This window comes from Mustela nivalis (assembly GCF_964662115.1).
Source record: "Mustela nivalis genome assembly, chromosome: 5".
NCBI classification, from domain to species: Eukaryota; Metazoa; Chordata; class Mammalia; order Carnivora; family Mustelidae; genus Mustela; species Mustela nivalis.
In genome coordinates, this window is record NC_139024.1 from 96,057,862 (window position 1) to 96,084,196 (window position 26,335).

A 26,335-nucleotide genomic window follows, 5' to 3' on the forward strand; every position below is an offset into this window, starting at 1 on the left:
ATGGATACTGGAAGGGAGGGAACTAAACCAGAGCAGAATCCCAGAAGGGCGTGTGTATGAGGGCCCTAGGGCAAAAGTGGCGCGCCGGGGAGGGGGGGGGCAGGGGAGAAGGAGGAAAAGAAAGAAGTAGAGAGAAGAAGGAGAGGGGGAAGGAGAGAGAGGAAGGGAAGGGAAGAGAGAGAAGAAAAGAGGAAGAAATGAAACTCAAAGTTTTAAAAGACCAAAATATTCATTAATCCAGGAGCAAACACGGGAAATAATTAGCCATAAAGGACAAGGAATGCGTGGGGTGTGTGGAAGGAGGACTAAGCTGTCCATTCCCTGGATATTGAGTGAGAGAGACTTTGGACCAAGTGATGCAAGCTTCTGAGTTCTAGCCCCAGCCCTGGCCTTGTCACTTGCTTAGCTGTGTGACTTGAGCAAAAAGGCTAAGACCTGATGACCTCCTACATCTCCCCCAGCTGGATTTTCTTTGCTGCCATCTGTCCAAGGGCTGCAAAGAACAACTCTAACGAAGCTAGTTTGCCCTAATAACGTCTCTCTTCCGTTACCTCCTTCCAAATAATAACACCCAACATTTCTTAAGAGATTCCCTCAGCCCCGGCTGATCAAAGAGATATATATATTCACTTAAGCTTCACAGTGTTCTGATAAGCTAAGTGTTCATAGTCTTTTTCTCCTTTTACAGGCGAGAAAATTAAGTAACTGGCTGAGGTAGAATCGGGGTTGAAGCCCCAGGCCCTGTGGTTGCACGGGTGAGGCAGGGGTCCCAGTGTCTAGCGCTGGATCCACAGAGAGGCACCCTCCACCTTGCCCCGGAGCAGGTGCTGAGGGAGACTGGCAGGACCCTGTGCTTGTCCCAGGCGTCTTTCTCTTCGGCACTCCCCGCAGGCCAGAGCCACTGACTCCCAGGGCTAGGGCCCCAGGCCGGTGCTCCAGGGCAGGGGACAGGCTCCGGGAGTCCGGCACGCAGTCGCCACCAGAGAAGAGAGAGGTGAGATCAGGGAGGCCAGATTTGAGGCCTCGGAGTCTGAAAGGCTTCCCCCAGAAGGTGTCAATGTGGCGCATCTCTTATTACAGAGGAAATCTAGACAGGGCCTCCAGGTGGGTGGTTTCCGTCCGTCAGGAATCTAGAACTGAGGGACACAAAGGAAGAAATGAAAACTCTGGAATAGTTTCCATTCAATAGCACGGGGCAGAAGATGTAGCAGTAGGACACCTGGGCGATCACTCCTACCGTTTTAAGCCTCACTTTCTGGAGGCTTGCCTAACCTGCGGGGGGTGGGGGGGGGTCTTGAGCAACTGCCAAGTGCCTCAGTTTCCCCTGAGAGGGGGCACTTACCCTGCCGCACCTCCAACTAATATCAGCACAACCTCTACCTACCTCCTAGGACTGTTGTCTGGATTAACCGACCTAATGCTAGTAAGGAGTCTGAAAACAGCAAGTGCTCCCTAAATGCTGGCTCCTGCTATTACTTTGTTGCTAGTCTTTGCTCTATAAAAACAAAGTAGTAACTATGCAAATCCTCCCTCCTTGCGTTGTGGGGACCAGAGTGTTCTCGGGATCAAATGAGTCAATACTTGCAAAGGTGTTTGGTGAAGGAAGGCGCCATGGACGACCCGAATGCCCCCGAACACCCCTAGCGCCCCGGAAGGTGAAACACTGAAATACTGGGGGCGGGGAGGAGGACAGAGCGCAGCCCTTTGTGAACTCACGCAGTTCTTCGCGGAAGGGAGCAAGTTTACCCCGAGAGAGCAAGACCTTAGCTGAAGAGCCAGGAGGCCTCCGGGGCGCCGCGCGCTCCCGGGCTCAAGCGGCTGCCAGGGGTGAGTGCCCTCCAGGACGCCGCCGGGCTGTGGAGACCCGCTCCCCCGGCGCCCGGGCCGCGCGGAGAGGGTGCGCGAGCCTGTGCCCGTGCCCTGCCTGGGTCCCACTCGGCAGCCGAGGCTGAAGGGCGAGGAGACTGCCCTCTCGCGTGAGGGCCTTGGCTCCAACTTGCACTGTTATCAAAGAGAAGACTTCAGACGCGAGTTCCTCTATTTAATTTTCGACTAATACATTCGCAAGACTTTTTAATTGCTTGCAAATGCATCTTCTCTGTACGATTATGGAATCGTGTTGCCTGTCGGCTGCAAGGCTGAAGCGGAATACAGATCCGCGTTAGGCTTTAGACAAACAGCGCGGAGGGCGGGGTAGGGTCGTGCGGGAGGAGGTTTAAAAAAAAAAAAAAAAAAGGAAGGAAGAAAAAGGAATTTAGAAAAATCAATGACAACCCTTAAACTGAAATGACTGGAGAGTCTGTCAGAAATGTTAATTTCCCTTAAATACTCCAAAGCTCTTTTTTAAAATGGTCTGCCTTTTCTCGTTTGGAATTAGGTAACATTTTACGCAAAAGGGTCTTTCTGTTGTTGAAAGTGGAGGTGGTGGGGGAGATATCAAGAGAAGGCAGAAGAGTTACCACGTCCTGACTGGAAAAAGACATTCAGGGTCAGCATCAGCTTAGGCTAACAGAAGTAGGAAAGGCAAGCAATTCGTTCTTAGCTGGGGTGGGGGGTGGGGTGTTTCACCTGGAGTGCCTACGCATGAATGCCCGTCCTGCGCAAGCCTTTTCTCTTCAAATATCCTGGCCCTTGTAACTGGGCCAAGTTTTAGCTTCTTGGCTTCTGACCAGAATTTTCCTGGTATTTGGAACACTCTTCTCTCTCCATCTTGCATTCATTACTAATGAGGAAAAAAATGAATGATCCAGGGTTCGGAATACTGTGTCCTGGACCCAACCCCTTTGCTTTTCAAAGACTTGAAGGATTGTCCCCCCCTGCCTACCCCTAATTAGGAGAGATAAGAGGAACCAAACCTGAGGAAGTCCTTGGATAAGACCTTTCCATTGTCATTAAAATCCTGAGAGATTGTGAAACTTGGACTCCCTGCCCCAGAGGGCCCTGAGACCTCCCTCTGTTTGGCACTAGGAACCCCAGGCTGATCTCAGAAGCTTATCCAGCCAGGATGGAGGCGGGGGGGGGGGGGGGGGGGGGGGGGGGGGGGGGCAGGGACTCAGGAACAAGTGGAAGGGTGCCTGAGAGAGAATAGAACCAGACACACTAAGATAGGACAGAGCAGGGGTGCCTGGCTGGCTCAGACCACAGAGCAGGCACCTCTCGGTTCTGAATTCAAGCCTCACATTGGGTACAAAACTTACTTTAAAAGAAAAAAAGATAGGACACAGCGGTCATTGGCTTTCTTTAGGCTCTCTAAAGGCCCCTCTGCTCTGTATGTGCATCCAAAACAAAAAGTGGAAGGAAAGGATTGGAAGGATTAGGAGAGGTACTGATATTCAGATCTACACCTCTTGTTTTGCTTGTGGAAAGAAGGTCTGCCTACTATGTTCCATCTTCAGTGCTCTGCTCTTTCCCCCATACTAGTATTCTTCCAAAGCCGGGTTTTGTAAAATTATCTCCTCAACTCATGTCTGGTTTATGGAACTGCATGCCCCACTGGAGCCGAAGACACTAAACTTCAGTGTTAGATAATGTACACACATGCCCTGATATGGCATAAGTTTAATGGATTCAGTCTCATTTCTACTTTTCTCTAAAGAGGGAGGGAGGGAGGAAGGGTAAGGAAGAAAGGAAGGGAGGGAGGGAAGGAAGAAAGAAGGAAGGAAGAAGAGAGAAAGAAGATACTCTGGTTGATTCAGATGAATGAATAATTTGGGTTAAAATTGTCCAAATAATTGCATCAATTACAATCTCTACTCCATTTCATTTAGCATTATACAGGCAATTTTGTGAGGAAAATCTATTTAGACAACGGGAAAACACACAAAATCTGTTTGGAGGAGCAAGGAAAATCCCAAGTAGGAAAAAGAAAGAAGAGGAGGGTGGGGGAGAAGGGGGTGGGAGAGGAGGAGGAAAAGGAGAAATGCGTTTAGTAAAGTTAGGGTAGACACTTGTTTGCTGGTGATTGTTCACCAACTTCAAAAACGCGATGGGTGGAGGACTCTTTCAGTAGAGATGTTTGGGATTGGATGATGACTGAGGCGAGTTGTATGATACCAGCATCTGAACTGTAAGAAACAGTTCAAAACCTCCCTTTTCTACCTCTGGACCCTAACTAAGACTGTAATGATAGATTTAATATATATAAAATATAATAATAGATAATAATAATAGATATAATATAGATATATTGAAGATTCCTAAAGCGACTGCAGTAGAACAATCCCTCCTGGGGTGTGGAACATGGAATCAGAAGGCAGAACAGAAGCTCTGGGTGCTAGGGGAGACCCTTCCTCAGCTTCTAGGGCCTGAGGCTGGCTGGGGGGGGGGGGGTTCTCTTGTGCTTTTATGAGCTCTCTCGAGTGGGCGGGAGCTGGCCGGGCCTTAGGCTTAGGCTAGGATGCTCACTACCGGTTTCTCCAGGGAGGGAGCCCCAGGCGATTGTCACCAAGTCTCCAACGCGCCGTGGCCAGTTAATTCAATTAAGCGCCCGCTGGAGAATGTGTGGCCAATCGCTCTCCCGCAAAAGGGCAAAGCAGAGAAAGAGGAATTAGCTTTGCTGAAAAGCCCAGTCTTTGGGTCAAGCAGGATGGCACTTATTAATTGCTCAAGACTATTAATTGGATGGGAAGGGGAGATGGTGGGGGGCTGGGAGAATGACAGAAACAAATCTCGTGCGCGCGCGTGCGCGCGCAACACACACACACACACACACACACACACAACAAGCGAAGCCATACACCTGCCTCGATGAGTTTCATTAGAAAAGGGGCGCGCCGAGCAACCCCACAGCAGATGGAAGGGAGCGCTGACCAGTATGTGCATATGGCGCGGATGATTTCCCCAACTTTTCTTTCAGGGACAGACAGCTTTTTTTTTTTTTTTTTTTTTTTTTCTTTTTCTTTTTGTTGGGATGAGGCGAGAGGGAGCAGTTGGCCAAATGGAGTTTCCCTACCGTTCAGATGCTGGTGTGGGAAGCTGGGACACTGGAGTGGGGGGACAGCTTTTCAAGGCAGATGTGGACCCTGGCAAAGTAGACCCTTAAGCTAAGAAACGCACGTCACCCTCCCAGTTTCGTTTCCTTTAAATACAAATACAAGTTTGTTTTTTTCTCATTCTGCCAGATCTTTAGTTTCTTCTAACTCCACAAAGGTTCGAGAAAGAGTAAATGAACCCTGGACACCTTTTATCTTGGTATCTAGAAGTCACTCGGGAAAACGAAATGGGGATAAGGAGTGGAATGGAGAGTTCAGATTGCCTGTTCCTCCGCGATGTCCAGAAGGACTTAGAGGGACGAGACAGCTAGAGGTCATTCTGTGGATGTACCCAGCTCCAGGCCAGAGCTCATTACCAAGAGTGTCAGCAGTGCGGGGGCTGCGTGTGGATCTTCTCCCGGACGGGGACAAACACATGGGCCAAACGCGCTGGCACACCAGGCAGAGCAGGCGGCCACCGCGTCCTGAGCCTCCTGGTCATTCCCAGGGGAGAGGGTTTTGCGCCTGCTGCCTGGACCTAAGCCGGGGAAAGAAGGTCCCTTCGCCTTCAATGAAGACGTATCTGACAGTAGAGCAGTTGGGGGAGGGGTTTACAGCTTGTCTGAGAAGGGGCCATCCTTTTCCATTTGAGCTCAGACCAACATCATCTACTTAGAAAAGCGCGTCTGGCAATTCCCAAGATAACCTGCGGGTTCTACCCCCTCCCAGGATGGGGGCTGGTGGTGGTGAGAGAGGTTACACCTTCGCAGAGGCGGGGTATCCTGGGGTAAGATCGAGGGGGCCGGTCGAGCTCCCACAGACGGTTATTTATTTCCTCTGTGGGTGGAATATAGAGGCCTCACTCAGTCCTGACAAACAAAAGATTCCGCTGCAAGCATTTTGGGATTCAGCCCCTCGGTGCCAAGGGCACTCATCTTACCCCCTCCTGCTTAAAGATTAAGTTGGGCATTCTTTCTTTTCATCTTCACTGGGCTTTCATTCTCCTGACTTCATTAGACCAAAATATAGAATTTCAAGTGGGGGTGGGGTGAGGGCGGGGGCGCTTGCGCACCTTGAAAAAGGGTGCAAGTGTTGGGGGCTGACCCTTGTGCAGGACTGAAGTATCACGGATCTCCATTTCAGACAGTGCATTTCAATTCTTGTCGTGTGCCTTTGTCCATTTATATAAAGCAAAGAGCGCTGAGTGACAGCCCCAGTTAGCCTGCATGAGCAGATCCTAATAAACCCTCCCAAACCCCGACCTAAAAAAAAAAAAAAAAAAAAAAAAGCCACATGCCTGTTTGCCTGCGGCTTATTATTAAGACACCTTCCCAGCTTAAACACTTAAAAGCTAACCAAATGAAATGGCAATTAAGACTAAATTACTCCTTCTATCTCTGAGATGAGTCTGTGGGGCCAGCCAGTTCTGACGGGATAGGGTTGGAGAGCGGACCTTGCAAAGCCTCAGTATTCCCGGCATGTAGCCACCGCTACCCCCACCAGGTGCTGGAACACTTGGTGCAGGAAGCTGAATTTTGAACGAAGTAAAGCTCAAATACTGTTTGAAAGTCAAGAAATCCATCAAAGAGACAGAGATAGGTGTACACTGCCTCCTTTCTGCCCTCTCTTTGTAAAATATAACTTTCAAACATTTAAGGGTTATTTTGGGGTAGTAGTGTTCAAATACCTGGTGTCACTGCTAAATGGTCTTCACCCTCCTCCCCAATCCAGCTCTGTTTCAGAAAGGGATAAAGGAAAACACAAAAGAGGGGGAAAATGGGCTGGGTTGGGGAGTGGAAGACAACGTTTTACCTAAATGTAGAATCTTGCCACACGTCTTTATTCTCTTGTATTTTTCTTAAATATATTGCCAGTTACACCATTTCTTTATGATGAAAAGTTGGGGCTGTCCACCGTGGCTATTTATTTTAAAAGCTGCTGAAAGTGTAAGCTACCACAGGGTGTTGCCTTTCAAAAAAGGGAAAAGAACCCAAATTCGATGTAAATATGGAAAGAGCAATATTGTTTCCACTTGGGTAAAGGCAGACACCCCAATCTGGGTGAAATTGATTTGGGTGCTTGTTGGAAAAAGCAGTCTTCAGCATCTAGGGAGTGGAACCAATAGGAATGAACACTTACTCATGTAAAAGGAAGCTTTAATTACTATATATTTCTATCTCTAATATACACATATCGGGGCTGGATCTTTATCTTCACAATAAAATGTGTGCAAATGCTCTCTTTAGAGATGAGTCCCCACCTCAGTCGGTATAGAAAAGCATGATAAAGGTTGGAAAAAATGGATAAAAATGTTGAAAGAACCTCCAGTTCCTTATTAGGCGAAGATACAATATTTATTCCTTGTCTCCTGGGATAAATCTCTTCTGCCTATTGTCCTCCCAGTTCTCAGTGCTGATGCTTAATTTTCAAAACTTCTATATTACCAAGGGACCTACGACATCAGCCAAAGAAATACTCAGCAAGTACAAAATCTGTTCCAGGGAGCTGCTTTTGTGCAGAGGGAAAATTTTGTTCCTACAGGTTTTTAAGTGGGTACGAGGCAAGGAGCTATCTGATCCGGGCAAAGCCATTACAATTTAGATCTCTATCTATAGAACATTTTTTTTTTCCTTAAAAAAAAATTGGAAAATACAAGAAGTTTGGATTTTTTTCCCGATTCTTTTTTTGGAGAGGGAAATTGCATCGTAAGCTTTCGGAGAAACCCAACATGTCAACTACCTTTCCGGGACTAGTCCACGATGCCGAGGTATTATTACTTTTTTTTTTTTTTTTTTTTTTTTTTGAGCGCGCGTGTGTGTGGCGGCGGCGGCGGCGGTGGCTGCGGTGGTGGCAGCTTTCCCTGTCTCTAATCTATATTGGACCGTTACGTTTAATTATAATCTGGCTTTCGGGAGAAGTTAAGGAAGGAAAGGGGAGAAAGTTCGTTATGACATCTGTCGCCAGGAAGGGCAACTCTCTGCCATGTTAAGAAACATTTGCCATAATGAGGGGGAAAACATAATCCTAATAATAAAGAAAGGAAGGAGGGGGTGAGGAGAAAGAGATAAAGATGGAAAAAAAGATACTCAGAAAGGCAAAGTAAAGAGATTGATGGGGGGCGGTAGGTGGACAAGGGGGTGGGGAACAACGCACCCCTTTGGAATGGGCTTATTCTAGGAAAGTGAAGCCGAAAGAGGGGAGTCGGATTCCTTGCCCCAAATGGTTAAGGAAATGAACAAGTTGAACGATTTGCACAGACTGGATTTTGTAAATATATGGATAATGATTTTGAGCAGCTCTGGCGGAACAACTCAGCAAGGACAGCCGCGGAATCCCGGTGTTGGGATCTGGTTGCAGCGGCGAGGTGCCGGCCTGCGTTCTGTGCGTGTGGACTCGGGTTCTGCTCCCCGCCGCCCCGGAGTCAGGCGTAAACCTGGCTCTCAGCGCCCAGCTCCCTGTGCAAGTTAGGCTGTGTGTGTGTGTGTGTGTGTGTGTGTGTGCGCGCGCGTGTGTGTGTATGTGTGTGTGGTGTGTCACCCGCACCTATATAGGGTGGGGGATTTTTTTCCGCCCTCTCGACTGTGAGGACGAGGCCGCCCACCCCCAGTTCGCCTGCTCGCAAAGGCTCTCTGGCAAAGGCGCTGAGCCGGGGCTGCGGCTCGGCCCCAGCCCTGCGTGCTCGCTCCCCTTGGAGAGCCAGAGAAAGCTTCTGGCTCCGGGAGAGCGGCGTCTCGGTTGCAAAATGACAAACCTCAAGTTTTTCTGCTCTCCCTTTTCCCCCTCTTCCTTCCAGATACGTCACGACGGATCAAACAGCTACCGTTTGATGCAGCTTGGCTGTCTGGAGTCCGTAGCCAATTCCACTGTCGCCTATTCCTCCTCCTCTCCTTTAACTTACTCCACCACCGGCACCGAGTTCGCGTCCCCCTACTTCTCCACTAACCACCAGTACACCCCGCTCCACCACCAGTCCTTCCATTACGAGTTTCAGCACAGCCACCCGGCCGTCACCCCCGACGCCTACTCTCTGAACTCGCTCCACCACTCGCAACAGTACTACCAGCAGATCCACCACGGGGAGCCCACCGACTTTATTAACCTGCACAATGCGCGGGCGCTCAAGTCGTCCTGCCTGGACGAGCAGAGGCGGGAGCTGGGCTGCCTCGATGCCTACCGCCGGCACGACCTGTCCCTCATGAGCCATGGCTCTCAGTATGGAATGCACCCAGATCAAAGACTCCTGCCAGGGCCCAGCCTGGGGCTGGCCGCCGCGGGAGCGGACGACTTGCAGGTAAATAAGCATGCAGCGAATTTGTCTGCGCCCTCCCCTCTTTGCCCTCCCCCTCCCGAACCGTTAAAGCTCTAACTGTAAGCCGCCTCTCCTCTCCTCTCCTCTACCCTCCTCTCCTCTCTTCTCCTCTCTCTGTCTCTCTGTCTCTCTCTCTCTCTCTCTCTCTCTCTCTCACACACACACACACACACACACACACACACACACACCACTTATTATGGAAAGTTATCAAAACAATTAGAGGAGGCGTGCGCCATTCTGTCACTCTCATTGGATCAAGGCATTTCACCTGGACGCCCGGGAGTCTGGCTAGCTGCGGGCCCCCACTTTCAGTTGGTCTGCACAGAAATCGGTTGTGAATCCTCATTTCTGTCCCTGAGGGGATGGGGCGGAGGAGATCGGGGAGGCTGGGTTGAGCCGACTGGACTCCGAGTAAGACTCGATAAGATGATGACCAATCGCACCTTCAGTCTCTGCGTTTTGCTGGGTCTACCCGCCGGCGTCTTAGGTGTCTGTCCCAGACCGAGCTTGTGGAAACTTACTATGACCTGGGCGGGGAGGGGGGGCTGGTTTGTACTGCGACTTTGTTGGGCTCTAGCAAAAGTTTCCCCGAATATACTAGATTGCTGTGGATAGTAAAGAATTGCAAATGAAAGTCTCAAAATTCACACCAATCAAAGAATCTGCACAATGCAGTTCACCAGGCTGTGGAGTTGAACCCAAGTCTGTCTAAGGAGACCCAATCCCACCACTCAGTTGGGTAATTCACAACTTTATTTTTCTCACCGGGTTATTAACTTTTACACAAGATGCAACTTCTTAAAAAGAAAGAAATTAGGAAATAAATGAGGGGAGAGGGGAAAGAAATAAGGAACGAAGAAGTGAGAAAAAGAAAGGAGGGATGAGAGAGAGAGCAAAAAGAGAGGAAGGAAGGAAGGGGGGAGGGGGGAGGGATCTAGTACTGCGGAAGCCATCAATCAGATGATCTCTCTCTTACATTTTTCTTAATGTATTTTTGCGCATTTTTTTGCCAACAATAGAATTTATAATTTTTCAGACATACTGCCACAACCACATTGCAAACAAATAAACCCACAAATATCCCAAAAAAGAACTGAAAAGACATGAATTTGTAGCTTCTTCTAGCTGAAAGGACAGCTGTAGCTGAGTGTCTACTTTTTCAGTCCGCACAAAGCTGGCCACCCTCTCCTTCCTCCATAAGGAAAGGAGAGATACTCCAAGAGCACAAGTTGGAGACGTAAGAGATCCCTTTTTGCGCACGGAAAATCTTTGCCTCTCATTTACCTCCAAGCAAGGGATCATTTTAAAATTAAAGTGAAAGCCCTTACAGTCCCAACAGAGAGCCGTGGGCACAAGATCGGCACACAAGAAAAAAGATTTGGCTCCATAAACCTTGACTTTCTACATTTATATTCACAAAATAATTTTATACGCTCAGAACATTTTTACATTTTTCACAAGGATCCCCTTATGTCTCAAGGGGGGAAAAATCTGCCATTCAATGCTTAGCTCAACTAAAACCTATTTACTCCTTTTAATAGCCGCGTCTGCTGCTGATTTTTTTGTATCTGTACAAATTTTTTTTCTGTGCTAGGCACAAAGCCGGGCATTTTTCAAAAGAGGGGATTAGAACATTTGCAAGCACCAAACAAAGGGCGAATCCCGTGCAAAAGAACACCGTAGTTTATCCAATTTTCGACTTAGTGCCATTCAACTGGTCATTTATGCAATGTCATCCGACCAAACAACATGTTTTACTTATGAGGGGGAAAAGTTTGTTAAGTGTAGAGACCAAGATTCGTTTCTTCTGAGAAAATAAACATCTTAACAGTGCGCCAGAGAACGGGAGGGAGAGTGGTTCGCTCCCTTGGAGAGCTTCGAGGCTCTTTACCTTCTACATTTCAGATATTTTAGGACCTTTTCTTCAGTTTATGTCTTTTTTATATTTATAGTCTTTTTTTAGTTTTTTAGTTTATTGCTCATACTGAGGGAATATTCATACTGAGAAACACTCCAACATTTTTGAAGAAGTTGAAGAGTTTGATATGTGATGTATTTATGTATCTATGTCTATAGACATATCTATATATGTACATATCATTGTGTATGTGTGTGTATATAAATGCTATATATGTGTGTGTGTGTATATATATTATATATATATATGAAACAAGTTGTAAATCTAGTAAGTTATTTTCTTGCACTCCTCTTGGACTTAGTTGGCAGAATGAAAAGGAAAGAGAAAAAAAGTAATAGCTACTTTTAAAAAGAGAAATAGGGAGGGGATGTGTGGGAGAAACCCGTCTCTCTCCTTTTATTTCTTCCTTTTTAAAACATTCATCAGCATATGCCTCATTTCAAATGCAACAAATGTAAATATACTTTTCCCTGCACAGAATTTTAAGTGAAAGTCCAATGGTTTGCAGGGCGGTCTAAGTCTGCCTAACAGATGCAAACAGTCTTGTGGCTTCAGTTCCATCTTTGAGTCCCCTAAAAAGATTTGCTATGGCCAACAAAGGAAACTGTCACACCTTTTCCCATCACCGCTTTAATTTATGCTCAGTCTCCAAGTTTTTTTTTTTTTCATATTGATTTGATAATCACTTTAAGGCAGAACATTTAAAATAAGAAAGAGCTCGTGAGTAGGTTGAAAAGGGGGGTCTTACAGGCCTGCCTCAATATGGTGAAAATGGGGAAGCAAAAGGGAGCCAGGGCTGTAAAGGTTGTTTTGTAAAGTGGGTTTTTATTATGCACCGACTCTCTCCGCATTTACTTAACTCTTCACGGGCTGTTGGGTAGGTTAACACCCTTCAAGGCCTCTTTCATGTCCAATACCTCGTTTGTTTGTAAAGGAAAATGAGCCTTTAACACATTTCAACTCAGGGGAAAAAAGACAGAGAGAGAAATTTTTATTTTTCTTTATCAAAAATCAGCAAACCCTTTCCTTCTTCCCAGCTCAAATGATCCCTCAATCCATTAGGAGCCTGAAGATCTACAGTGAGTGAACCTGAAGGTGTTTCCCCTCTAAGGCATATTTTGGGTAGGATACTACTACTTCTGTGGTAAAGCAGAACCAACATCAGATATCTTGAAGGCTGCACTTGAAATGGCTCCTCTGAGCTCCCCAGAAACCCACAGTGCCAGACTTGACACTTTTAGTATAATTTGCTCCACGCAGAAAGTGCCGTGGAAACTGTCTGTATATATGCTATCTGCCTTGATGGGGACTCAAAGGGCTTCTCATTCCCTTATGCCAAGATGAAAGACTCTCAGGTACTTTGAAGTGTAATAGTGTATGGTGCTGCAAAATGCATACCTTAAGATTTATACAACTTTTAGATTGTGGTTTTTCTGGCACTTTTTCCCCCTTAAAATCATGTGTGCTGCCAAACTTGTTCCAGCTCAGTGGTTGCTTTTAACTGTCTACTACAGGAATATGGGGTTCAGGAATGGGGCAGATTGAAAGACTTAACTCATGTGGTCATACCTATTAGTACCTATTTGAGTGCTTTTATTTATTTTTCTTTTGTTAAGGGCTCCGTGGAAGCCCAGTGTGGACTTGTTCTCAATGGTCAAGGTGGAGTGATAAGAAGAGGTAAGTGACATGTTAAAATGAAACGTTCTTCTCTCATCTGATACTTTGAAGATCTGGTGGTGTTTTTGAGCATTGGATCCCTTGCCTGATGATTAAGAAAACAATTACTCTTGGTCGATTACTTTGGTCCCACATAGGCATACTCCCCTCCTTCACTGAGGCTTGAACCCAGACTGTGCCCCCAAAGAGCTATGATAGAAGAGATTTGCTATTCTCCATGGAACAGTGACACAATCAAAGTTAGAGGGGGAGAAAAAGAAAAAAAGAAGAAAGCAAGAAAAGAAAGGGGAAAAAATCCTTGTCACACCTCCTTTCCCCATCACCACATCCTCAAGCAGAATTTCTGGTCTCTTTTAGTCCTGAATGTGCCAGCCACAGCCTGGGTGATTGAGGTGATGGTGTTAGCTTGAGGCTTTGAAGGATTCTATGAAAGGCTAGATTCATTGAGGCTTCGGGGAAGGCTAATGAAACACCAATATTGTAGCTGCCCTTATTTTTCTAAGTGTCCAGAACATTTCTTTCTTTAAGGGAGGTGGGAGGAGGAGGTGGTGTTAACTGTACCGGATAAAGCTTTCTTGTTCCCATCTGTTGAGGAAAACATCTGAATCCAGAGTTACCCATGGAATTGGAAGGTGGGGGAAGGCAAGAGTTGAGAGCTGTTGATTTTGGCTCAGACACTGAAGGGGGCTGCATCTCAGATGTTCCATTTTGACAAAAGGTTTTGAACTATGACATTTCAAGGGCCTCAAGGCGGTGCAGATTTTGCTGGCTTCCCCACTTAACTGTACCCAGAGCCTCTGAAGCTTATTTTCCCAGCAAAGCTGAGTAACCCGAGGAGCACACAGGCAAGGGGACCAGCTGTTATCCCAACTTCATACGAATTAATAAGATGTGGCCTATTCACCAGGACTAATTCCAGCTCCAGGGCCGCAGTTGTCTTTAGTAACAGAACTACTAAAGACTGAGTCACTTCTGATGGTACCAAATAAATGTCCTTCAGTCCCTGTCCATCCTCTTCAAAGCTTATTGAAAGAGTCCAGTGCTTTTCCAAAGAAAGCAATGGATTCTTTCATGTTTAAAGTACAGGTTTTACAACCCAGTGTCCAATGTGAAATTCCATGTAAATTTAGGAGGAACAAAAACAAAGACTTCTTTTCTTTTGGAACTTAAGGATTGTCATAGTGGACACTTGGAACTTCCACTAAATGTAAAATAGCTATTAGACTCCGTTGTTTTACTCCAGGCAGATTTGAAACTATTTTTCAAAAAACCACTAGTGTGGTTCAGTAAGGATTTTTTTTTTTTTTTTTTTTTTTTTTTTAGTGAGTAATAGTAAGCTTGTCAGTTAGGCTAATATTCAGCCATGTTAAAGTGAGATGAAATAGGCCCAAGACTAGTAAAAATGAAATAAAATTCACATGCTATTGGAGGGAGGGATTAATATGCCTGGTGAAAGAAGGGTCAGATGAGGTGTGCAGACCTGGGTCTGTAGCGGCGGTCACGCTAAAGGTGAGGCTGAGCAGTCAGGGCGCACGGAGATGTCGGTGGTGCTGAAGGACAGCGCCACTAATTAGCGCCCGAAGCCGGCTCCTCCCAGAGCCCGGCTGGCGCGACTGCGGTAGACGCATTCAGTTGCGCATTTAGTCCAAGATCACCTTCTCAAACCCTTGGAAATCGCATCAGACCTTACAATAGCTGGCAGAGGGTGGGAATTATTTGAGACCGAGGGCGAGAGCTGGCAGGGAAGTGGCTGTGTAATCAGTTGAAGTTTTTGGAGAGAGATTTAGGGGACACATGCTCAGCATTCCCCCGAGAAAGGCCTACGATCCTGGATAGCTACAAAATGGGAACTGTGGTCCTGTCCTATTAAAGCCACAGAAATGGCCTTCCTTGGGTAATGTTTTATTTACAGAATTCCGTGTCACCTCGTTTCACCTGAAAATCAGCATGGAGCCTGTGATTTTAAACCAAACATTGATCTTTTAGGAGAACAGCATAGCTCCAAAGAGAAAGGGGTGGTAACTTGGGGCGTCTATCTGTATTGTTTGACTAAATCCCAGGCCTCACCCCCCCCCCCAGCCCCGCTCCCTGCAAAGGAATTCAGACTTTAGCTGCTGAATTTATTGCATTTCCACATGTCTTAGAGGAAGGCCAATTAACTTGGTTGAGCTCTGGAGACCAAGTGTGTGTCTGTTACTCTGAAACAATCAATGTTCATGACAGTTTACAAATGGAGAGCAAGGAATTCTTGCTTAAAAGGTTTTGTACATCCTACTGGAACCTGCCCAGCCCCTCATCTCAGGACTCCTCATTTTTGAAGAAAAGCTGAGGAAGGCCCTTCTCTGTCTTGTCATGGTAGTGCACCAGAATCTTAAACTAAATAGCTCGAGTCACCTTCGTTCATCAAAAACCAGGAGGGTATTACGTTAAGCACTCTGCCGTATTGCCATATTGTGTAATGGTTTTGTTTAGGTAGGAATGTCTGTTTCTCTTCTAATCCATGTTTACAGGTAACTCTCCACAGGAAACATGATTTCTTGAAAACCACAACTTTTTGCCAATTTTCCCTCCCTTGCCATGTTCTCTGATAAACTTACATTTCTAATGATTTCTAGGATTTATTGTGGGAGGAACAAAACAGATTTCACTTCCAAAGTCTCCTGAGTATTCTTCTAGAAGAAAGATCCCTAAGTGCCTCCTATGAGTTCACCAGGGAGAGGCTGTCCTGGTTTGCAGGGTGTGTGTTGGTGGGGGGGGCACTCAGTTCTTTAAATTTAGCCATCTCTATTTGCAAAGAACAAAATACCATTTCTCTGACTCACTTCAGTAAGTGGCAGTTACATTGTCTTTGCCTATAATGAAGGCCAAGGAGCCAAAGGAAGCGTGGAAGAGGGGCAGCGGCAAGGTAATTACCACCTAGATAAAATATTTGCCACCGCCTCTGAGATGCAGCTCCCGCACGCTCACTCTCACTTAATGGTGTGCGTGATTTTGCCCGCAGCTCCGCCACTCCAACCATCAGAACCAATAATCTTTACTTTACCCTGTGCTCTCCTATCGATAGCTTCTCTCGCCTCCGGCTTCGGCTTTGATATGTTAATATTTCTGAGTAGCAAATTCTGCAGAGATCATATTAATGTTGTACGTACAGAGTGGAGCTTTGCCTTCGTTGAATATTCAGATACTAGGTTTCAAAAGGCGTCTCTTGAAGAAATGAGGCTTCTATTTACAGGAGTCGTCTGTGTTTTTAATCATTAAAAAAAGAAAGGAAAACCCACTCTTCTTTTCCCCATGAATCTTCTGAGGCTCCCTCATGGTCCCCTCCTCTTTGTCAGGCACTGGTCCCTTTCATTTCTCACTCTGAGAATTTAATAGTAGGAGAACAATGTTGATGACGACGACGATGATGATGATGTTGCTAAGAATGAATGGATCCAGGTTGGAATGGCAGGGGTAGGGGTTCGAGTGGGTAGGGGGCTATGGCCTGCAGACGCAGATGGAGATGAGATGAGAAGACCCAGCTTTTCCATATGTGGGTGGGAAGTGACATTTTGGCCCTGGTCTTTTTTGAGAAATCGGAATGGCAACTCTGAAAAAAAAAAAAAAAAAAAGGAAGAAAGAAAAAAATGAAAAAAGTGAAGAGGGGAAGCGCCCTTGTTTTGCTTTGTGATCACTCTGCCTTGCAGCCCCAGGCTAATTTCAGACGCTTAAATACCGCCATAGCCTCTGGGCCACGCAGAGAGGGAGCGGACCCGGCTATGGGCAGGCAGGAGCACTTTCCGGATTGCCCGTGGCTACACAAAATACAAACTACTTTGAATCAAACATTTTGGGGGAATTAATATGATCTGAACTCTGCACGTTTTAAGGGAGCTGGAATTTGTCAGATCACTTAGAGGTGACTGGCACGCTGAGGAGGAGGCATTTACGCTGAGGTACAAACATTGTCAGATCTGATTTAATTTTTTAAAAATGCTTCTGTGAAACGGAGTTTAGCAGCACTCGCCCAGTCTGCCAATAAGAGGGTGGATGGACCTGACCGCTCTCCCCTTCTACAGTCCCCACAGCTGGCTGCCCACAAGCTGCTTGGGCAGGAAGATGAGCTGCTTCTGCTCTTTCAGTTTTGCCGGGGCTCTGAGTTTTGGAACTCGAGTTAGAAAGAGCCTCTGGCTTTTTAAGTGACTTCCAGGAGGAGTACAATTGAAGTGGGGTGGGAAGCCTTCCTCTTCTTCTTTTGTCAGGGCCCCCAGAACCTCTCTTCACTAGAATTGCCCCAAATCATCTGTATAGCTCATCCATTTTGAAAATAGAACCAGAAACACACTTCTCCTGCCTTGTTAGTCCCCAAATACAGATGCTGCAGATTCGGAATTCAATCTCCTTTATATGAAGACGAAAATTCATATACCAAAGGATCTATAGGCATGGTTTTGGGGGGAAAAATTCTGTGGGGGAGGGGAGCTCCTTTCCGTAGCCCACTGCCATCTCTCCATTTTCTTTATCGCTGTGAAAATCACCAAAACCAAAGCAATCCCTGCATTGAGAAATGGGGATTAATACACACACACACACATACAATTACACACCCACCGGCACATTAAACCAATGTCTCTCTGTGCAGACCTCCCTTTCTTTTGTTCTGCCTGGAATCTGCTCAGGGAGGAGCGTGTCCAAACCTCGTAATCCAGTTATACCTGGAAGGATACATTCTCCCCCTCAAACAGCGCAGTAAGCGGCTGATGCATCATTTGAGGCCCATTTGATTGCAGTTAAACCGCTATCCCTTTGCTGTTTGATTACAATGAGTATCTGCGGCCGGCGAAGGGGTGGGGAGAAGCGGGGAGGGGATTACCCGAGGGGTTTGGGATTGAGCAGGGCGAGGGGCTAGAAAGGAAGCAGCCGAGAATGATCCTACCCCACCCAGTTTACACGCGCACCTCACAGAAATGCACCCGCAGAACAAACAGGGACAGGAAACTCCTATAATCGCTTACACATTTTTAATGTGTCAGAAAAAACGAGCGATCACTGGAGATGAAGAAGGGGAGAAAAAAATCCCTGCCGTTTGTATTTCTTTCATTTGAATTGTAAACATCTGTTTGGCTGTAAGGCGAACAGAACATTTATTTTGCTCTCAAGATTTGGTCTAATTATGTCAACACCGAAGCGACGGGGAGTGGGGCGGCGCTGCGGCTTTGGAGAGGCTGCGCGCGTCAGGCCCGCGCCCGGAAGCCAGCCAGGAAGTATTGATTGCACCTGGAGAGCGCGCAGGGCCTCTAGCCATCTAGCTCTGTTCTTTGAGAGGAAGGCACCCAGAGGGGCTGCGTGGCTAACAGGCAGCCTTAGGGGCGCCAGGAGAGCCACAGCTCCTTGGAGACGGTCGCGGCTGTTTCCTCTGCCCTAATTGCCTGGATAAGAAAAGGAAAAGCGCACTCAGGCGTGGGCGCTTGTCTTTCTATCCCATAGCCGCGCAAAAGGTGGATGGGGATCTTGTTGCGCTCCAAAGCTCGCGCCCCTGAGCGGTGGTAGTTGCTCAACACGATGGTGGAGTTCGGTGGGCTCTATTCAGGATGCTGAGCACGTGTGCGTCCCTTTCCCGTTGCACCTCCCACGAGCTGGGGAATTAAGTTGAGCAGGCGTGAGCATCCCCATTTTTCAGATGGACAGACCAGGGCCCAGAGTTATTCATCAGAGGTCCCATGGGTCGCTAGTTGGCCAACCTCTTACTTGCAGCCCAGTCTTTTTCCCACTCCCTAGGCTGTGCCTGCCAACACAGGGCCAGATATCTCCAGCCACTCCAGGAAGGGCACAGCCCCACTCCGTTTTTCTTTGGCCTCATGAGTTCTAACAAGGTCTGGCAGCTGAAGGATCTGCTTCTGTGTGTTTTGTCCCCAGTTTTGTCCCCTGCACAGTTTCTTTGCCTGATATTTCCCTATAGCTATGGCAGAGTTATCCGTTTTATGATAGTCATGTTCTAGACAAATGACCTTAAGTAGATAGTCCCTGACTTCTTATGCTGTTTCTATCGCTACAGATCTGAGTTTGAGCATCACTGGAAATAGGAAGCCCCATGGCCAAATTTCAGTTTTGGAAATAGTGTCCTCCATAGGAGTATTGCTTCTGTGCACTATGATGGAAAAGGGATGTACTCGAGAAAAGCTCTGTATGAGTGCCCTGGTTCTGGCGCCATAGGCATCTCTAATTGGAGTGCTGGATCTAGAATGAACGTTATGTAATTTCAATAAGAGCCCACCTGCAACACAGGTACCATGAAGAACTGGTAACCCTGGGGATGAATACTGCACATGCCTTGGCATGGATGACTCTCATGGCTTTCCTTTGAAATCTCGTCATTGCTATCTCTAGTCTGGGTCCCCTCCTCGGACCTTCATTCTAAACACAAAAATCTGGTTATGTTGACCTATTAATCTCTTCTTCTTCCCCCAAAAATTAACCACTGGGAAGAAAGATATCAGGTTCCCCAAGCTGCTGTAAACTCTACAAGTTGCCAAATCTTTAGCCAGGACGAGAGAGTTCCCCAAGGCTGCAGCAATGCCAACTATCAAAGCAACAGAAATTCCCTTTAAAGATGCTGTGACATAAAAAATAAAAGACTCTAGAGTTGATGGCTAATCCTGAATACAAAATAAATCTTCCAGGCAGTTTGTGTGTGCATAAAGCATACTCTTAATATACAGCTGGTGTAACTTACTTAATAAATGCTTATTTGAGCAGGAAAGACCCAGAGCCCAGGGTGGTAGCACTTGGCTAGATAGCAGATCCAATGACTTCCCTGGAAGCAGCTAGCTTTCACCACACAGGGTTCACTTTGCCAAAAGGGGGCAATTTTTCAGTTGGAGAAAATCTTATTTGACTCTCTTTTTTTTTTTTTTCAACAAAGATCTTTTATAATCTTCTTCTGTATCTCCCTAAATTAGGTTTCTGACCCACTGTAGATTGGTGAATATAGGAAAGGTCTAAAGCTGTGTCCTTTTCCCTTGACTTACCGGGAAAGTAGCACATGCACAAATATTCTTCTCTCATAATTTACTTGAGACCCATTAGGTGAGACTGCTTGTGTCCTCAGTTGCGTATTGGCTATTTTACCAGAGAGGAAGGTTTATGTAAAGTGTAAATTTGTTTATGATTCCATAACAATAGATGGAAGCCCATTTTCAGAAGAGGGCTCTGTGAATTCTGAATATAGATATTATGATTCTTTAACATGTTTTACTTCAGATGGCCCCACAGTGACCAAAGTCCTAAAGTTACCAGGCTCCTGATTCTGACAATAGGATGCTAAAGGCCAGCTTCACTGATAGCCTGTTCATCATAATTTTTGAGAAGTCACGATTTTTCTGTAAAATACATTTTGTATCTATAGGTATAAAGGGAGAGCATCAATGAATGAGGATAATGGTAGTTCCCGGCCCCCAAATCTGGGAAAACTATGATGATGAGGAAGAGGAGGGACAAGGGAGGAGGATCAGCTTTAAAATTCTCTGTGACAAGGTTAAGTGGGATAGTGCAGATGAATTCCTGTTTGGGGCTCCCAAGACAGGCATTTGCATGGTTTTCCATTATGTTGACCACAAGTTTAATGCCAGGAAAAGGATTTCAAATTGACAGATGAAATTGTGACCTCTCAGATTTCAGACTGAGGGTCAGTTTCCCGGCACCAGCACTAACAGTGGGAATGTGGCCAAACATGCAGGACTCATCTTCCAGTCTGGAGAGGGCTGGTTACTCTAAGGTTCTCAGTATCCTCTCTTCTGTTTGGGGGAGTCATTCAGGGTGATTGCCAGCCTTAGAATGCTTAAGGAGAAAGAGTTGCAGCACTTTCAGGGGAAACTTGGATGACTCTAAGACAGCCTGGAAGAATTCCAGGTAGTACAGGGGTAGAAACATTTTAAGAGAGGGGTAAAACTAACCTGTTCTTTCCACCCAGGTCCAGGACCCCTTCACCGTTTTAAACATCCTCCCTGGTTCCTTAACCACTGTGCTCAGAGAACATACGCAAATCTGAATGCCAGAGACTCCAGCAACACAACATCCTCCCTGAGCAGCTTAGTAAAGGAGGGGAGGAGCTTTGTGGGAGGCAAGTGGTGAGCCCTAGACTAGGACGTCTCAAACTTTAATGTGCCCATGAACCCCATGGGGATCTTGTTAAAATGCAGATTCTGACTCAGAAGGTCTGGAGTTAGGCTTGGGATTCCACATGTTTATCAAGCTCTCAGGAGATGCCAATGCTGTCAGTTGAGAACCACCCTTTGTGTAAAAGGATTTGGGGCAACACTCTCCTGCTTGTTTTTCTTCTTCCAGCTACTTTTCTCTCTTTTCTCTCATAGAACTTGACCTTTTGTAGAGATGAGTCCTAAGATCTCCCATAGTTGAAGAAATCAAATGCATGCTTAGGAAAGCAAGCCTTGAATTGGAACTTGCCAGTGAACCTCATTAGCTCTGCCCTCAGATGGCTCAGTACATGAAGAGGCAGCCTTGAATGCCAGGGCTGTGTAGCCACCATGTTGGTAGTATGGACACTGGATCAGGATTTTTGCAGTATGGGAAGACTGGGCAGCAGGAAACTCTAAGGGATTACCATCTTGGGTTCTCAAGCCTCCTTCAGGTGCCTGAGGCTAGGGAATGTACTCTTTTGTCTTGGAGGAGAGTAAAGCTCTAGGGGCTTTCTGGAGCTCAGAGGTCAAAGGCAAGATTGCTTTGGTGATTTTGCTATTACCAGTTATATTGCTTTGTTCCCTAATAGTAATAATGAAAACTACAACCAAAACAATAATATTATTGGCCACTAACACTTAACGTGGCTCTTATTATGTTCTCCTCTTGTGCTGTATTTGACTGTGTGTGCCAGTCCTGAGGGCTGACATGTGATAGAGAGATGTGATCTACCATCTACCCACATGGGTTGAAAGTTTATGACAATGGGCAGATTATTTTTGGTGGTGCCTGAGAAGTGAGGGATTCTAGTCCCTATAGTTGGTAGGTGGAGGAGGGAAAAGAGATGGTAGTTTTCAAGCAATTTGGAAAAGAGATTCCAAAACTTTGGTCTGTATAATAAATCATGGATAAAATATAACCATCCATTGTGTCTATTGCACAGACAAGCACACACATATACAGAGCCATGGAAAAGTAATACAGACCCTCTGTGGGTTCAACTGGCAGAGTTTGGGATTTTCAATTAATTGAAGTGGTTTTTTTGTGTGTATGATGTCAAAATTAGCACTGATGGGCCAGCCAGCAATATGTAGGATAATTTTTGCTTAAATTAAAAAACTGTACCCCCACAAGCATGTTCTATATGATATTTGAATGGTAAAACTTTTATTGTTATCTGAAAGGACATCTTCAGAGCAGCTTTCTGAGATGATCCCGATGATGTATATATGAGAACAATTGTTGTTGTGTATTCCCAAATCCCAAGTGGTGCCTTGATGTTAACTGTCTTTCATGCAATTATCTTCTCTCACTGTGACTAATATGTAATATACTTCCCCTCCCCCCAACAAGGTGGCACCTGTGTGGTGAACCCCACAGACTTGTTTTGCTCTGTCCCTGGCCGTTTGTCCCTTCTCAGTTCAACTTCCAAATACAAAGTGACGATTGCCGAGGTGAAGAGACGCCTCTCACCACCGGAATGCCTCAATGCTTCACTCTTGGGAGGCATTTTGAGAAGGTAAGATAACTGTTTTCTGGCACATCGTGTCTTCTAATTGTACTGACACCGTACTCCTCAACCCTCAGTCCTTCGGCCTTCTGTCTCACGTTGAATTGGTGGTCAAATCTTCTCATCATTTCCCTCAGAATATGAACTTCCAAAACTTAGTTTTTATTTTGTTTTTGGACAGAGCAAAATCGAAGAATGGGGGCCGCTGCCTGAGAGAGAAACTGGATAGGCTTGGCCTGAATTTGCCAGCAGGAAGACGGAAAGCAGCCAACGTTACCCTCCTCACTTCCTTAGTTGAAGGTATGATTTTTCAGCTCAGCAAAGTAATGGTACAAAGTTAACAATTCTTGGAACTCAGGCTTGTTAGAATATGCTGTTTTATTTTTGACTATAGTATTAAGTAGGACAGGTAACAAATTGGGTGAATTTCCCAATCAATCATGATAAAGATGACTACATTAGACAGCATAAGGCTCAGATAATTCATAAAATGTCATTTAATATGCTAATCTTGACAATAATATGGAAGATAATACAAGATTTAAGTACTTCAACCAGTATTTCCTAAATAACAGTAACCAAAAAGCTGGCTGGGTTTTGTCATTTTTATTAGTGTTTATTTTAGGGTTCAGATAAATCCAGCTTAACTTATTATTCAGTGCACCCTGATCTATAGGAGAATTAATCACCCTTTATATAGGGATCACAGGAGTCTAGGCATGATACGAAGCCTGAGAGCATATTGGGTTAATCCTAGTAGGCATCTCTTAAGGTACAGTGGCATTCCATGGCTTTCTAGGTGCATGATCTGAGTCCCAGAAGGTTAAGGTTAATCAGTGATATAGAGACGGAGGTAACAATATCTTCCCAGAAGTTATTTTTTTTCCCAACTCCCCCTTTCCCTTTTGTTTCTTCTGTAAGGACTAAACTACAAAATCTTATTCCAACTTATTTTAAGAAGAGGTATTATCAGAGACTTATTTTTGACTTTATGGGAGAACTTTGGAATGCCAGATTAGAGTTCTCCCATAACCCAGAATGCTGTTATTTTCATTCTCACCTGAACTCACCTGAACACACCTGTGACACTTTTCTTGCACTGGGTACTCTCTTGTCTACAAGGCACTATGGGAAGTGAGGAGTAAGGAAAACACACACACAAACATCTTGACTTTATCCAGATTATCAATTCATACCTTTTACGGTACCACTTTCTGAAGTAGTATGTTCTAGACATTAGTCTGGGCAAAATTGGTTGGTGATTTTGCAATTCATTATTATCTTCACTTTGTTCCCTAATTATAATAGTGATAACAACAGTAATATTACTGACCACCCACATTTAACAAGTTAGTTACTGTTACTGCATTTTATGTCTTATGATGTGTTTGCTTGTCGATGCTGATACTAAGAACTAACAGACGCCAGAGGAAGTGGATGTGTCATCCACTCATATGGGTTGGAGGTACTGGGGAAGGACATGGTAGAAAAAATGACACATGGGTTGATTCTAAAGGGAGACAGATTCCTGCTCAACTTAAGGAAGAAGATAATTATAATTATAGCTGTTTAACAATAGAATAAAGCACTTCTTCAGAATATAATGAGGTGGATTCAAGAATCATATGGGTATGGGCCCGGGTGGCTCAGCCATTAAGCATCTGCCTTTGGCTCAGGTCATGATCCCAGGATCCTGGGATCGAGCCCCACATCAGGCATCCTGTTCAATGGGAAGTCTGCTTCTCCCTCTCCCACTCCTCCTGCTTGTTCCCTCTCTCGCTGTCTCTCTCCTTTCTCTCTCTCTCTCTCTCTCTCTCTCTGTCAAATAAATAAATCTTTAAAAACAAACAAAAAAAGAATCATATGGGTAGTAAGAGTTGACTAGCTTTTAAACCCAACTCTGTAGGAGAATCAGCTCTGGAGGTTTATTAAAAAATACCTGGGACCCTTCCCTAAACCAATTGAAACTCAGTCTGTAGGGGGGTATGACCCAGGCATCTACACTTCTTTTTCAACATCCCCAGTGAATCTAATGAATATGAAGTTTAAGGATCATTGGTCTAAATGTTTCTTGAGATCCTTTCCACTTCCTAGGATGCACTGACTGAATTCTTGTGAGATTTGTAACTGGTGTGAAAATTAAAGGCCCTAAGAAAGACCATTTTCTGGGGTGTCCTTGAATATCCTGGCTAATAGAAGCTGAAGAGCCATACATGAAAGGGTATATTCACAAACCTTCTTACTGATTTTTTATGGAGGCCAAGCACTAAAGTATTCTGAGTGGGAATTCTCAATCTGTGGTAACAGAGGAGGTGAAAGTTAAATATGTGAACTCCTAGGGTGATCTTTAAGGTACCACAGAAATATCTAACTGTGTTCTCTGTTCTTCTGGCTTGTGTTCATGGAGGAGTCACAATTAGCCTTGGTGGACGAAACCCAAGATTTAATTCTTTCCAGATACTTTAATTGGATCCTTTTGAAATCCCCCAAATATTCATGATATAAAGAAATACATATTTTTTGTTTAATTCCAGACTGTGATGGAACTGAGGAAAAGAACTTTAGAGGCAAAGGACCTCTTGCATCCCTTAACTCCCCACATATTATAACCCACAAATACACATGCACACTTTCTCTCTATCTCTCTCTCTCACACATACACTTAAAAGTTTTATTACAGTGTGTTATATTCTCTGATTTCTATTCTGGTCCATATTTTTGTGTTCTTTCTAATATTGATGATAAACCTACTGAATTTATTTCAAGACTCACCCTGAGTCATGACACACAGTTTAAAAAACTACAAGTTGTCTGAGGACATGGAGAGAACTTAATACTCGAAGAACAGGGACATTCCATCTAAATTAAAATAGGCTTTATTTTATCCCTGGCTAACAGGAAGAGCAGTTTTAGAGTTGAGGACTCTCCTGTATCTTTTTATTCCCTCATTTTGGTTGGGTTGATGATGACAGCCGATGACCTTCTCCAGCCACCAAGATGTCATTTTCTTTCTGCATTAGGCTCATAGTCATTGGAACGATGTAGATGATGCTGGATGGATACGAAATAACAGTGACTCAGTTTGGATTTGTCAAGCCCCTGAAGATTGACATAGCTAATGCTTCTCTTCAGTACTTTTGGAAACTTGATCTTTTTTGAACTAACATGGGTCTGATTTAGTTCTTTTGGATTTGTTTTGCTTGTGTAGTTTTAAGTGGTAAATTAAAACTTTCCCATATTTACCAGTTGGTGTCCCTAAGACTTTGAGTTGAGCCTGTCTTTGAGTGATCCTTTTTTTCTCTTTCTATCCAACATATTCTGTAAGAGCCAGCAACATTTCAGGTTGATTTTTTCAGAAATTCCAAAACTAGATTCCTAGTCATCAAGAGATGGTCCATCAACTCTCTTATGAATCTGTGGTCTTATGGGAAGGAATAGTATTTTTCTTACCATTTGTATTGATATCTCCTTTTTACCTCCTAGATTTTCTGCAATAACCCACATATATATTTGAATACCCAAACCTAGTAATTTAGCTTCTCTTAAATGGCTTTTTTAAAAGTTTGTCTTTTAATTTATTAGTTAAGTTACAGTATAATATTAAGTTCAGATGTGCAATATAGTAATTCAACAAATTCATACGTCACCTGGTGCTCATCATAGTAAGTGTCTTGCTTCATCCCCATTGCCAAATTACCCCATCTCTCCCCTGACCCCTGTAACCCTTGGTTTGTTCTCTATAGTAAAGAATCTGTTTCTTGGTTTGTCCCCCC

The 26,335-nt window shown here is 45.1% G+C and overlaps 1 protein-coding gene across 2 annotated transcripts in view; it reads left to right on the forward strand.

Moving 5' to 3' along the window:
• Positions 1-7,543: 7,543 nt before the first annotated feature.
• TFAP2D (transcription factor AP-2 delta) overlaps positions 7,544-26,335 on the forward strand; it is a gene marked incomplete at its 5' end in the record, with an annotated part of 56,170 nt that continues 37,378 nt past the window's right edge. Inside the window, 5 exons of one of the 2 annotated variants that reach the window (XM_082730742.1) lie at positions 7,544-7,737; positions 8,764-9,261; positions 12,817-12,877; positions 22,406-22,571; positions 22,744-22,862. In XM_082730742.1, the coding sequence (XP_082586868.1) occupies positions 7,699-7,737; positions 8,764-9,261; positions 12,817-12,877; positions 22,406-22,571; positions 22,744-22,862 (883 nt within the window). Of the gene's footprint in view, positions 7,738-8,712; positions 9,262-12,816; positions 12,878-22,405; positions 22,572-22,743; positions 22,863-26,335 lie in introns of those variants that run through there. The other variant, XM_082730741.1, reaches the window with a different exon arrangement.